This window comes from Python bivittatus, unplaced genomic scaffold (genome assembly GCF_059951505.1).
Source record: "Python bivittatus isolate LINGU-HERP-01145 unplaced genomic scaffold, Pbiv_v1 ctg000700_np1212, whole genome shotgun sequence".
In the NCBI taxonomy this organism is placed as follows: Eukaryota; Metazoa; Chordata; class Lepidosauria; order Squamata; family Pythonidae; genus Python; species Python bivittatus.
The window spans coordinates 86,069,099-86,083,896 of NW_028277098.1; the positions used below are offsets into that span (position 1 = coordinate 86,069,099).

A 14,798-nucleotide genomic window follows, 5' to 3' on the forward strand; every position below is an offset into this window, starting at 1 on the left:
ACTCCACTCCTTTCCATGTCCTTAAACAGTATAATAATAATATTATTAGAGAACAGTATTTCCAAAACTATTCTGCTTTTTAATAACTATGCATTTGAGAGCAAAGAACCCAATAACAAAAACAGCTGAACAGAATATTTTAGGCATTTCTCTTTGTAGGGTCTTTAGTCCAAGCATTGACTGTGCATGATAACCATCCATGGCAAGCACTCAACATCTAATTACTCATATAGATTGCCCATATTAATGGTTCTTGCAATTCAGTTTAATGGAGAAATTGGGCACCAAATTAGTCTTATTTAAAACAATAGGTCCAGGCTATTGTTAAAAAGACCAAAGAGCTCAATTTTGGAGGGTTATGATCTGCTCTTCCATATACTGAAGGAAGTGGAGCAGAAGTTTGCTTTATGTACAAAGGTTCCAGTTATACTTTCCTAATCATCTAGTCACTGAGTGGTAGATGTTCTTTACTTGGATAATAGTGATGATTTATTAAATCTGTATGCTGCCAAACCTTCAAAATTCACAGTGGCTTACAAAATAAAAATACCATAAAATATCCATGGTAAATAATACTTTACAATAAAATGTCATGAATCAAATACTGATTTAGAGGCTGTTCGGACATAGTCCCTCTCTTCAATAACACATTCCTATATAGCTGGACACTGTGTTTGAGTGCGGTACCCTTGGCACTTTCAGTTCAGGTTGAACAGGGAGCTGATCTACAGTGGTACTTAAAAGTTTGTGAACCCTTTTGAATTTATTTAATATTTCTGCATAAATATGACCTAAAACATGATCTGTTCTCCATGCAAGTCCTAAACCTAGATAAATATAACCCAGTTAAATAAATGAGTCAAAAACATTATACTTGTTCATTTGTTTATTGAGGAAAATGATCCAAAATATGTATTTGTGTGTGGCAAAAGTATGTGAACCTTTGTTTCAGTAACTGGTATGCCCTCCTTGGGCAGCAATAACTGCAACTAAATGTTTCCAAGAACTGTTGATCAGTCCTGGACATTGGCTTGGAGGAATTTTAACCCATTCCTCCTTACAGAATAACTTCAACTCAGGAATGTTGGTAGGCTTCCTTGCATGAACTGCCCACTTCAGGTCCTTCCATAACATAACAAATTCTATAGGATTAAGGTCAGAACTTTGACTTGGCCATCCCAGAACATTAACTTTATTCTGCTTTAACCATTTTTTTGATCATATGACTTGTGTGTTTTGGATTGTTGTCTTGCTGCATGACCCACTTGCTCTTGAGCTTCAGTTCACGGACAGATACCCTGACTTTTTCCTGCAGAATTTTCTGGTACAATTCAGAATTCATTGTTCCATCAATGACGGCAAGCTATCCTGATCCAGAGGCAGCAAAACAGGCCCAAACCATTATACTATTACCACCGCAGTTGGGATAGGGTTCCTATACTGGAATGCAATGTTTGCTTTTAATCAAACACAATGCTTTTCATTCAAGCCAAAACCTTCTATTTTGGTCTCATTTGTCCACAGAACATTCTTCCAATAGCCTTCTGACTTATCCATGTGGTCTTTCACAAATGGTAGATGAGCAGCAATGTTCTTTTTGGAGAGTAGTGGCTTTCTCCTTGCATTCCTACCACTGTTGTTCAGTGTCCAATGGTAGTTGATATTCATCAATGTAAGAGACTCCTTTAGTTCCTTAGACATTACCCTGGGGTTCTTTGAGACCTCCTGGAGTATGACATGCCTTGCTCTTGGTGTGATCTTGGTTGGTATCCTGGGAAGGGTAACAATGGTACTGAATTGCCTCCATTTGTACATGATCTGCCTAACAGTGGACTGGTGGAGTCCAAACTCTTTGGAAATAGTTTTGTAACCTTTTCCAGCCTGGTGAGCATCAACAACTGTTTTTTGGAGGTCCTCAGAAATCTCCTTTGTTCGAGCCATGACACACTTCCATATCCCTGTGTTGTGAAGATCAGACTTTCATAGTGAATTCCCAGAATCTTGTTCTTTAGGTAAGGCAAAACCTCCCAAACTCAAACCTAACATCCCATTGACTGAAACACCTGACTCTAATTTCCCCTTCAAATGAACTGATAATCCTAGAAGTTCACATACTTTTTCCAAATGTAAATGTGTAGCTTTCAATCATTTTCCTCAATAAATGAATGAACAAGTATAATGTTTTCAAATCATTTGTTTAATTGGGTTCTCTTAATCTAGTTTTAGAACTTGTGTGGAGAACAGGTCATTTTTCTGGTCATATGTAGAAATGCAGAAATACTGAAAATTCAAAAGGTTTCACAAACTTTTAAGCACCACTGTATCAGAAAGATCCAATTCTTCAGTTTGTTAGAGTAGTAGTATGTATTTGCAGGCCTCAATCGTGTGGGATTGGGTATACTTTAGAAGAGGAGAACATGGTCTTCTTCAAGAGCTAAAATTCAATAGATTAAAGGAGAACCAGGCTGGGGAAGGTTGGTCTCAAAGATGCCTTTTCAAATCCTGGCATTTTTTTTTCCTGCAAGCATTATCACATTCTCTGTGAGAATTCTGAAGAGTGACAATATTGTTTATAATGAAACTAATAACTACGATCTTTAGTTAAGCACTGGCCATTCTCCTTGGGTCTGTTAACTAGTATTTGCTTGCCTATTGTTGGCCTAGTGGAAACAACTTTCAAAGTGTGTAATATTCTGGGCCCCTTCTCTTTATATATACTATGTTGCTTTTTGGATAACTGGAATTATGTAACTGGGAGGGCAATTATTTTGTAATTTCTAGGGTTTGGGCTTTTTATTTTCAATAGGAAAATATGGATTTGGCATGTCATTAGTGATACGATTGATCAGGCTTACATGAAAGCACTACAGGAACTCCCGTGCAAATATGACTTCCAGGGAAGCAATGGCAAACTGAAGATGGCTTCAGTTTTAGCTGAAGCTGACAACCACAGCAGAACAAGGAGCTGATGGATGGATTGGTGCCATGAAATTCCTCCCTGGACAAAGGGGAAGACTTAGGATCACCCTTAGGGCTCCTTACAGAGGCTCCCTGGGACAAGACCATAAAACAGTGGTCTCCAGCAGGTATTAGAGCTCTGGGAGCTAGGAGATTCAGCTTGCCCAAGCTGCGGCTTAGAGCCTTCAAAGAGACACTGGGTTCGCCCACTTCCTTTCTTTATCACTTTTGCAAATGGCTTATAAATGTCTTTTGGGATACTAAGAACCTTCAGAAAGACAAGTTTTATTTCACTGGGTAATTTTCCTTCAATCCTCAATGAAAGAAGTTTCATGTAAGTTTAAGGACTTAAAGATTTTTTTTTTATTGGAAATAAGCAGCAAAAGGATGATTAGAACATTGATTTTGGAAAGTTATAAATGGACTAAGGGGCTAGAATGACTGGGAATAAGATTTTGAAATAAACTGTAAGAATCCTTCCTGTGGTTTGTTTAAAATCCTATTAAAAAATATGAAGATTTTGAAATTAAGTGTAAGAAATTTTTCCATGGGAAAATGGTGTGGATTGGAGAAAAACATGATAAAAGGAGACCTTGAAGGCTGTTTACTAGAGGTAACCAGAAATAACTAAAGATTACAATTAAAGGAGAAGACCCACAAATGCAGAATGGAGAAAAGTATTTTAACTCTGGAAGATTTCAAGGATATTTGGCAACAATGTACTTAGAGCTTTCTCTTAAGATTGTTTGATACTACAAAAATGGGTTTTAAAGAGGAGATAGAAGAGGATACAACTGAGAATCAGGTTGTTTTGGATATGCATTTAAAAATGATGGAATATAAGAATGATATTGACAAAGATGCTACACAGGACTTATAAATGAAACTCACTGATGTTTTAATAGCTAAAAGGGACATACAAATAAATCAAAAGAGTGACGTGGATGTGTGGATTTCAGCGCAGAAGAGTGACTTGGACAACTTTCTTATTTTGGATTTACAAAAGAGATGTGTTATACTTATGAAGGAGTTTCTGAGAAAAGATAAAGATAGAATGAAAAGAAACCAGCTTTTGGGACATTACTTAAAATGAATAAACATCAAGACTTTTAAAACCAAAAAGTTGGTTTGTTTGATCAAGGTTAAAATATATGATGTTTTTTCTTCTTGTAGTTTTTCATGGATTTTTCTTGACCAGGACTGAATGATGAGATCTTAAAGATTTGCTATTAGATAAGATATGGGGAAGTGAAATTTTTTGTTGTATGATTAGAGAAAGTGATGGGTTATGATGTTAAAATTGAAAGAAAGTATTAAATTTGTGAAGGAATTTCTGAGAGAAGATGAAGAGAAAATGATAAGAAATTAAGTTGTGGGATATTATTTGAGGGGTTTAAAGATTAAGATTTTCTGGTAGCTCTTAATGGAATTATTTTTCTTAAGTTTGAACAAGCTTTTTTATAGGTTTGCTTATAGATATAAAACATGGGAAGAAGAGATTTTTGTTATATTTTTAGGGAAAATGATAAGTTACTGTGTAAAGGAAATAAAATGAAATTGATTTACTTGTTTAATGTTATATATATTGTTATTTCTGGTAACTCATAATGGCTGATTAAGATTGAATGATGAGGTTTTCTTATTTACTAATAGATAAAAGACGAGATACGGGATGAAGAGATCTTTGGTTAAAATGTTAGAGAAGATGATAAGTTACTGAAAATGTTTGTACTTGTCTTGATGAAGGGGGAAGTCACTTCTTTATATATTCTTTTTTCTTATACATATATATATATATATATATATATATATATATATATAATTTTTCCTCCCCCCCTTTTTCTTCTTTTTCTTTTGCACTTTTTATTCTTTCTTTTTTCTTTTTATATTTTTCTTACTTTCTATTTGTTTTTTTTAATCTCTGTATTTTTAAACTGTAATAAATATTATTATTAAAAAAAAGGAACTCCAGGGCAAATACAAAACTCCTGAGTAAGCAGTCCAAGTCCTTCAAGGGTACTAAGCTGTCCCCAACTTTGAAGTGTGGTGTGAAAATATTGCATATCATATTCAGGTGCTTTTGTACTTGTGCAGTTGAGCCAAAGGATTGAGCTACTTCTGGCAGCCAACCCAACTCATGTTGATTTGTGCAATTGTTAGACCTGAGTTTCCAGTCTGAATATCTACCTAATATGCTTTCCCATTCTTCTACTGCAGAACAATGCTGATAATTTATTTATTGGGTTTTAATTAGTAACAATTTAAGGAAAAATGTAAAATTATAAAGTATATCTGACTGTAAAATTTCTCCCCCCCCCAGGTATCATGGCTATCTTGTTTTCCGGCATTGTAATGTCTCACTACACCCATCATAATCTTTCTCCGGTTACACAGATACTCATGCAGCAGACGCTGAGAACTGTTGCATTCATGTGTGGTATGTGCTATCTATTGCTTGGACTCTTATTATCAAAGCAGATTTTTCCAAATGCTTCCTAATTATCCTAACAGCTTTTGCAATGGCAATCTATGGGTTAGTGCACAAGCGAATGTCCATTGCCTATTAATTTAGTTATTTATATTTCAAATTTGTCAGCGCCCAGCTACTATGGAGTGACTAGCTAGCTTCTGTGAATAATTAGTAGTATTTTCCACACATTTTTATCCTACCAATTCACCAGGAGTTATGAGCAGTGAAGTTGAGAGTTATCTCTACTGCTATTCTTAAATTGTTATTGACCAATTCAAATTATCCAGTGAGCTTCATGATTTGCCAGAAGATTAAAGCCAGCCCTCCTACATTTATGTCATTCATTGCTCTGTTCATGAGTAAATAAGAGATGAAACTTTGATTTCATTCCATATTGTTACCAATGCATCACTTTCTGTTGGAAAAGCTGGCCCATTGTCAAGTAATCAAACAATGTTTGTGCCAATGAATTGCATATAATAGTATGTTTTCTTTTTATTACAATGTTAAGGCAAAGAAATGGCAATAGGTTAACATATCAGCATATGGATAAAATCAAAGATTTTTCTGGCCCAAGGGTGAGGGAACTTGCAATCTGGCGGGTGTTACGGAACTCCAGCTCCAGCCACTCCAGGCGATAATGAAAGAAGTTGGAAAGTGTAGTTCAGCAACACCTGCAAGATTGGGGAATACTGGTCTGAAAAATGTGTATTCAGTTCCTGGCATCTTTTTCCTGCAAGCACTGACTCATTCTCAAGTTCCCCATCCCTCATCTAGTCTAATGTCTTAGATGCTCCTGACCAGATAAATGTATTTAAAAAATAGTTTTGAAGGTTACAGCATATGGCTTCTCTATATCTCAGCAGGTGGCAGCATCTTGCTGTCCTTGCTTGGGCTCAGAAGGAGATTTTACATTACAACTTGGTGTATGATTACTCAGACATCGGTAGGCCCCATTTAATCCAGTAGGATTCCCAACTAAACATGCATACCATTGCAGCCTTAAACATTACAATTCATAGTCATTGATTGATCTATTCCTTGTGATTTCAAAGTCATTCAAGGATATGAATTGTGGATAGGAGGAAGCAGAGATGTTTCTGTAACTGTGAGCATTTCTTCTCCACAGTTCTCAGAACAGACCTACTAATATGGAGTCTGCCAAGCAGTAAAGTCACCTTTACTGACAAGGGGGATAAAATGTGCTGTAAATCTTTTCCTCCCTTCCCCTCCAGGCTCTGGCTAAGTCTTGCCACAAGATTGATAACAAAATAGATCTCTTTGACTCTTTTCTCCCCTCCAGGCTACTTTTAGATGATAAAGAGGCAACTTGCCTTCATTTTCATTAAAAAAAATTTGGCTATCAGGAAGCTATTTGGGAAGGAAAAAAAATTACAGGCAATAAATTCATGTGGAATTAATATAGTTCTCTGTACCCTGTCTCTTCTTAGGTGGCATAAGTTTTTAAATATATTTATTATTTGAAAGATATGAAGCTAAACACAGTATTAATGATAGGGACAGAGGTGAAAAAGACAGATCTTACAATTTCATAGATGTGGGAGTCAGAGGCAATGCTACAGAAAAAAGATAATGCCAGCACAAAACCTGCATTGCTAGATTAGATCACAGTTCCACTGATCCACTACCTGTTTTCTTTCACAACAGCCAACTAGATACTACCAGGAGACGCACAACCAGAACTTGTGGTAAACAGACTTTCCTGTGGTTTGCCCCATCATTAGGTGTGCCTCTTGTCTTTGAACATGGATATTCTGCTGAGCTATTAAAGCTAAATTAGTACCAAATCTGAATGCTGCTTTTTGATGTTTAAAGCACAGAGACACAGAAGATTGAACATCTGTTAAGAGAGGAAAAGAGGAAATAGCTGGGGGAAACAGAAGATCCTGAAAAGATTTCTTGCTGGCAAGATGAATCATACTGCAGTGTTTTGGTTAACACTGCAGTATGGTAGACCTAAATGTTGTGTGTTTTCAGTCTTTTTTTTTTTTTTTTTTAATGACTGGGCTCCATTGCTAAATCTTGTGCAGTGAATGCTAGGTTTTAAGAGAACCCTGTTGAAGAAGTCAAGCTTCTGTTGGAAGTGGCCCAGACCACTGAAAGTAATAATTCAATGAAAGAGGAATCACTAGTCCTTTCTTTTCTTCTTTTGGAAAAAGACAGGAGCAGTCTATCAGGACATCTTGAACATTTTTCTTTCTCCTTTTTCTGTACCATCTAGGCATATAAGAGACTGTATCTGCATCAAACATTTCTTTCAAAACTCTGAAGTTTAAAAAATTAAACATAGGGACTTGAATGTCCAGTGTGGTACTTTGTGATTACTCATTTCTGTTTTTTCTCTTTCAGAAACATGTGTTTTTGCATTTCTGGGCTTGTCAATTTTTAGCTTTCCTCACAAGTTCGAAATGTCCTTTGTCATCTGGTGCATAGTAGGTATCAAAGCTTATTAGAGTTTATTTGCTCCACCTGACCCCAGTCTGGCAAGACAGCCTATAGAATGTGTGACGGAGGACTGCAGTTTGTTTATTTGTTGCAACAGTGTGCATGCTGTCTACTCACTGGAATCTAGTGGGATTGCAATATTAAAAACAATGCAATATGTATGTATAATAACATCACAGACTAAATTATCTCTTCCTTCACTGTAGCCAGTTGAATTCCAAAGGACCCATGAGAATGACTCTTATGAGTCAAATTAGGCTCTTCTGGGAGAGCCAATGGGTGCATAGGACATTCCTTTGCCACTGGACACTGTCTTTGGGGTGAACAGTGGTTATAGGTCTGTTCTGAGATTAAAGGGCTTGTTCACTATATAATAGCCACTCTTATCTTGATTTCAGGATGTTCATTGATTTGCATAGCAATCTTAAATCTTAAGAGAAGGGTTATCCTTCTTATAACTCTGGTGAGATTGAACTCTGCATGCATCCTTATAACAACATTTGATAGTCTTAAAAGATACTATCGAATTCTTTTTGACTTTTGGCTACCGTAGACTAGCATCATTCTTCTCCTAACATGTTACTATTCAGTGAACTCGGTTCTGATTCAGTTATAAACCAACTTTGTATTTCCACTTTATTTATGATTCATTCTGAGGCAGTCAAGGCTACAAAGAAAGGCCTCAGCAAGAGGAGGCTAACTGCTAGAAGAGTGCAAGCCCTACTTTGTAGGATAAGGCCAACGTTAATTTGGTTTAGCATGCCGCTTCCAGGATTTCCTAGTCAGGAATTTCTGTAAACTCATAAGTAATGCATAATAGTGATGCTACATTTTGTTTGCCCTATGTATTTTATTGTATTTATTTATTATTTCAATTTATATAGCTGCCCATCTCAAATGCATGGCTCTGGGCAGCTCACAGCAATTGAAACTAATATAATAATAATATGTAATACACACACACACATAACATACAATATAAAATATTTGGAATTAAAGAAATATTCCTTTTACTCCTTGAATAGAAATCTTTATTGTCATTGTACTACTTGTACAACGAAATTAAATCCCACCCCAGTGCAGCTTTAAAAATATAAAAACCATAGAACACATAAAACACATAACACACATAAAACACATATAACACAACCTTCACATTCCATATTGCACAACCCCTGATGCTGCATTAATACTGCACTATACGATAGAATTCAGTATAGTTACAGCTCTAAGATAGAAGCTATTCTTCAGCCTATTTGAGCTATATACAACCTAAGTGCTAACAGTTTGCTCCTTTTCTTCCCTCTTATACATAGTATGCTCTCATGCATGTTTATTTGAGGGTTAAGACCTTCTCTTTTTATTTGTTATCAGGTGAATTTGGAGTGGACTGGAGCCTTAGCTTAACATCCCCTAAGCCTTCTCTCATAGTCAGAAGTAGTTAAAAAGTAGCAAATTGATGGCTTGCCCCACCCCTTCCAAACTGGATAAAGATAAACATGTACATATGGGATGCAACACATCTGAGAAAGAAAAAATGGGTATATGACTGAACTCAGTTCATAAAAAGAGTCCTGTTGGATCAGACCAAAGGGCTACCTAAGCTAGCATTCTGTTTCCATATTGGCCCTAGATGCTGAGAGGAGACTAATAAGGAAGTTACGAATCCCAATCCCCATTTTCCCATCGTTACTTCCCAGCAACTGATATTAAAAGTTTAAATTTGCTTCTTTTTGACAGGTGCTTGTCCTTTTTGGTAGAGCAGTCAATATTTTCCCCCTCTCTTATCTGCTCAATTTCTTCCGTGATCACAAGATCACTCCTAAAATGATGTTCATCATGTGGTTTAGTGGTAAGCTCTTGCCATTTTCATTCTTGGGTATTGTTCTGCATAGCACCATAATTGTAAATGAGTCTTCATAAGATCATGTAAAACTCTATGCTGGGTCTCTGCATGAAAAACTTACATTTTATCTATATTTTGACTAATTGATTGATTGATATTTCCCACTATTCAAAGGAATTGTTTCCACCTGATCAGAAAAAAAAAGTTTGGGGCAGGGATAAATCTTTCAGTGCAGATTTCTAATTCTCTATTGGACATTTTGCAGGAAATAAGGAAGTAGTTCAGCTTTCCCCAACATGGTGTTATCTAGTTGTGTTGTGACAGTGACTTCTAGATTTTCTCAGCAGCACACTGGCTGGGAATTCAGAGTTTCAAGACCAAGATATATGGTCTTGATTTGAGGGTGGGATTTGAGGGTGAGAAAAGCCTGATGAGAGTGACTTCTACTGGTCTCAGATGGAACTTTTGTCCCAGGTCATGTATGGGCATCTGACCACCCATGAGCCACATGTTGTCTTTAAAGGCCTCTTATCAAGCCCACCATCATTCTTCTCCAGTTCCTCCTTACACCTTGATAGTACGTATAAGGATGCATGATTTTCCTGACAGGTCATCTCCAGCACACAGAACCCTAATACGCATCTTGACAGGCAGTTAGGAACTCAATTTAAATGGAGAAAATGCGGCCTGGGGGAAAATCTCTGCATATATATGACAGTATATTTGCATGTGTATATAGAAGTGTATTTCTAATCCATTGCTGATTGCCACATGGAGCCATTGGGGCAAAAAGACTGCCCATCCCTGGAGAAGATAGATCTTGGGTATAGAAGGAACAAACCTAGTATAAGGCAACTTCATATGAGTAAAATTTCAGCACTGATGAGACAAAGTGGAGAATGGTAGCACTGGCATAGTTTTGTGCCAGTAAATACTTCATTGCAAGCAATTCCTTGTAAGCTATCCTAAACTAGGATGCTCGTCCCTTAATCTTGAAACAGCAAAAGAAACAATCATTGTGATAGCTTTGATAGAAAATTATTCATAGAGGGACTGAGGAATGCTTATATGCTTCCCTGTGTTTCTCCCCATTAATTAGGCTTACGTGGGGCAATTCCTTATGCCTTGAGCCTCCACTTGGGCCTGGAACCAATTGAGAAGCGGCAGTTGATTGGCACCACGACAATCATCATTGTGTTGTTCACAATTTTATTGCTGGGTGGAGGAACAATGCCTTTAATCAGGCTGATTGATATTGAAGACTCTAAGGCCCGGCGGAAGAACAAGAAGGATATCAATCTCAGCAAGACAGAGAAAATGGTGAGCTTTCTGTATTCCTTGTTTAAGTGAGATAGATTCTTTTACTTGTGAGTCTTTCATAAACCTCTTTGCCTTTTTCCATTCCTGTATATTTGCTTTCCCTAATTTGGCATCCTCTAAATTTGTTAGGGACTATACTACCAGAACTCTTCCTATTGGCTGGGAATTCTGATTGTAGTCATGGTACATCTGGAACACCCCAGTTTGGTAAGCCTGCTTTCTGTAATTAAGGCAGAAAAGAGGCAAGGGGGACAGATCTTTGGGAGTCTTCTGAATATTATTACATATGGAGCTTCTCTTTCTTCTAACACAGTCCTGTTTCAGCAGGCAAGTTGTGAATGTAGTGTAGTGTAATTATTAGTCAGCTACCTTGAAGTGAAATAACATTTCCATTGAAATTCAAATACAATCCCACCAGTTGGACTGAGTCACATCTAAGTGGATGATGATAACACACAGATGGTGAGTCACACGTCTCTCAAAGGGATGATAGGGTGTACTTCACTGATAAGCTGCAGATGTAAATTACTGGCAAGCAGGTCAAAAATAAGAAAAAATGCATATCTATATTCAGAAGTTGGGAAGAGTGCCTGTGCTTATTTAAAGCCCCTATCTTGGCAAAGCAGAAGCTCTGTGAAACAATCAGCCTTACCTGAGACACTGTCTTGCTTTTTACCAAGCACACAAGATTTTCAGAGCAGGCTAGCATTCTGGGGAAATTACTTTGTATTGAAAATGCTTTTAAACTAAATGCAAATCCATGTTTTATGTAGCCCAAATGCTTGCTGTTCATATATTGGTTCTGTATCTGTACTCTGAAGACACACAATGGCTTAATTTGCACGTTGCCCTAAGCTACATTTTAGTGTGATATGCTAGAGCCTCAAGTTACTCTTCTCCATTTTTCTTGGCATGTTTATTAGAAGATGGTTAGAAATATGAAATATATCAGTACTATTCATGATGTTTGAACCTAGATAAACCCAAGACCTTTGAGCTATGGTACATTAGCATAGTTTAAATTCCTAATCCATAGCTAATGCTAATCATTATTTTAGGGTGGGCCAAATAAATAATGACAGTTAATTGAAAACAGAAACAAGAACTTCTAATCCTGCAGTCATGCTACATGAAGCAGAGAGTAGAATCAGCATGCAAACCTAAGGTTCATCCATACTTATACCTGTAGCATCAGTAGTGCTATTTAGTATTATGCTTGCATGCATTCAGTGGCAGAGTTCACAGACAATGTACAGCGACTACATAGCTTGTTTGCTTTCAGTGTTGGGTGAACCATCCATTGTAATTTATAGACCACAGTTTATGGCTTAGTGTTATAAACTGGGAGGGGAGAGTCATTTAAAAACCTCCCTGGCAGACCTCACTTTCTAAGAGTTTCCCAGTGAAAAATAATAATGGGCAGCCATCAGCCAATTAGAACTCCCCAACACTGTCCAGTCTGTCCACTGAGGAGTGCTTATCTTCTACCCAGGATTTCTTCCTTCAGCCCAGCTCTAGGCAAATAGAAAGGAAGGTGATTTGAGTCTTCTTGCCCAAAGCTCAGAAACACAGAATGTAACAAATCTAGTGCCAATCTAGAAACACAAGGCAGTCTTGCATGTGGAGAAGGTTTTAATGAGAAATCCCCTTATAAAACTAATTTGTTCTTTGTCTCCTTCCCAGGGTCACCATACTAGCTGCCTGCCTTTACTCCTGATGTGATTTCATTCGTATCTAAGCCATCTGAAATATCATACATGCTATTAAATCTCCACCCTAATCAAACCATATCTATCTGTATATCTATCTACCTTTCCATCTAAAAGGAGTTCATTGGAAAAAAAGGAGTGTAGGGAAAACAAGGGAAGGCAATAGTCATACATACCAAATTGTAAATAAAATCAGTGGAGTCAGCTTACCTAAATGAGATTCCTATTATCTTTTACAATAAGATCTTGGCATTTAGCAGATATTCCCTATAGAGAGGATGATTGGAGAGCGGTCTTTGGGTTTCTTTGCTCTCCTTCCCTTTTTTCTTTTCCTTTTTCTTGCTTCTCTAAGCACTTCTCTCCAGTTTTATAGGAAGTGGGGCACAAATGAAAAGCAGCATCTTTGGGGAGACTGGTTCTTGCTTTGCTCAATCAAGGACAGTGCTGCACCTCTGATATCCTCAATCTAGGCCACAAATTAGAGATTATCTAGGGGCTAAACTCACCTTCTTAATGACTCTGGATGGAATTATAAAGGTGTTGTTTATTTTTCACCAGTTTTACCTTTGTATATACTGTATGGGGCTGTATGGGAGAGATTGGAGAAACAAAGAGCTGAATTCCATCTCTTCAGTCCTCTTAACAGTTGATCAGATGTTTTATGGAGCTCTACAATGCCCTCCAAAACTAGGGGTTTGTTACACTTAGTGAGATGTTGTCTTTCAATAAATCCCAGTTAAGTTAATCATGGGTTATTCTGATAATATGAAAGCAAGTCAATGTGTATAAGGCATGCTTAAGTGTTTCTGCATATTAATGTGTATTTGTGCTGGAATTCTCAGATGTAATTCCACCTAGACCATTTAAATCTTTAAATCCTCATCCCTGAGGACCTACACATGCTTGTCAGAAGAAGGTTGGAATCTTTTTGGAAAAGATGTACTTGCTAAGTTCTGTGCTTGGTTGCACCCTTTTTTACTTGGTGCTGCATTGCAGTTGCAGAATATACAGAGTTGGTCATTTTGCAATGTGAACTTTTTCTGCTAGCGTTCTTCTCAACCACCCTTTGTTTTGAGGTGACTGATATGAATTCAGATCAGGTAAAAGGCAGCTGGAAGGTAAAGTCACAAAACAGACAAGCCATTTTTGTGACAATAACCTGACTAATGAAATCCCGGTTCCTAGCAGGTCCTTTGCTGCTTTCTTTTCTATCACATTTGGTGCAGTGAGAACTGCCGAAGTCATAAAGCAGCACAAATTTAAAGTCTGTGACAGTCAGAAATCCACCCTGAATGCCCATTCTTGAAATGGTTGAATGCAAGTCAAAGTTTCTCTTTTGATGATCTTCAGTTCTTGGATATTGCTTGTCTCTAGTGATTTTCTTAATTTTTCTATTATTATAATAAAGTTATTGACACTTTTGTTGAATTGCACATAAACACAGAAGATAAAATGGGAGGACTAAGGAATGTCAGAGAAACAACTGTTTTTTATTCTTATAATCATCTCTCCCAGGGAAACACCATTGAATCTGAACACTTGTCTGAACTCACAGAGGAAGAGTATGAAGCCCATTATATAAAACGTCAGGATCTCAAAGGCTTTATGTGGCTTGATGTCAAATATTTGAATCCTTTCTTTACCAGACGGCTCACCCAAGAGGTAGGTTCTACCTAAACAAATCCTACAGCAGATTGACTTGCAGCCTAATTTGATGCCCAAGAATGCAATGACTGCTATTTGTATTAAAATAACCCAGTTATTTTAGACTGGACAAGCTTCCTGCACCAACATTTTGATTGTCTCTTTATAGGAGCCTCATTTAACTGGCTAGGTTCAGGCATCATTCTCTGCCATGATTTTTTCCAAGCATAGTTTGCTGAACAAAACAGAATCAAATCAGAGTCAGTGTTGCAGATAAACAGAGTAATCATAGCCTGTTGACAGATTCCTGGCTTATTTTCCTTCCTTTGAGCTCCTCTTGCTTTGTGCCTTTTAATTGATTGGGAGACTTGAGAAGGGAGCAAAA

The 14,798-nt window shown here is 37.2% G+C and overlaps 1 protein-coding gene across 3 annotated transcripts in view; it reads left to right on the forward strand.

Moving 5' to 3' along the window:
• The window catches only part of SLC9A8 (solute carrier family 9 member A8), a 70,317-nt gene that overhangs the window by 47,860 nt on the left and 7,659 nt on the right, over window positions 1-14,798 (forward strand). For 2 of the 3 annotated variants that reach the window (XM_088153438.1, XM_088153437.1), the window contains 5 exons: window positions 5,279-5,395; window positions 7,799-7,881; window positions 9,635-9,746; window positions 10,840-11,060; window positions 14,285-14,431. In XM_088153438.1, coding sequence (XP_088009564.1) covers window positions 5,279-5,395; window positions 7,799-7,881; window positions 9,635-9,746; window positions 10,840-11,060; window positions 14,285-14,431 — 680 coding nt within the window. The remainder of the gene's footprint in view (window positions 1-5,278; window positions 5,396-7,798; window positions 7,882-9,634; window positions 9,747-10,839; window positions 11,061-14,284; window positions 14,432-14,798) is intronic. The other variant, XM_088153439.1, reaches the window with a different exon arrangement.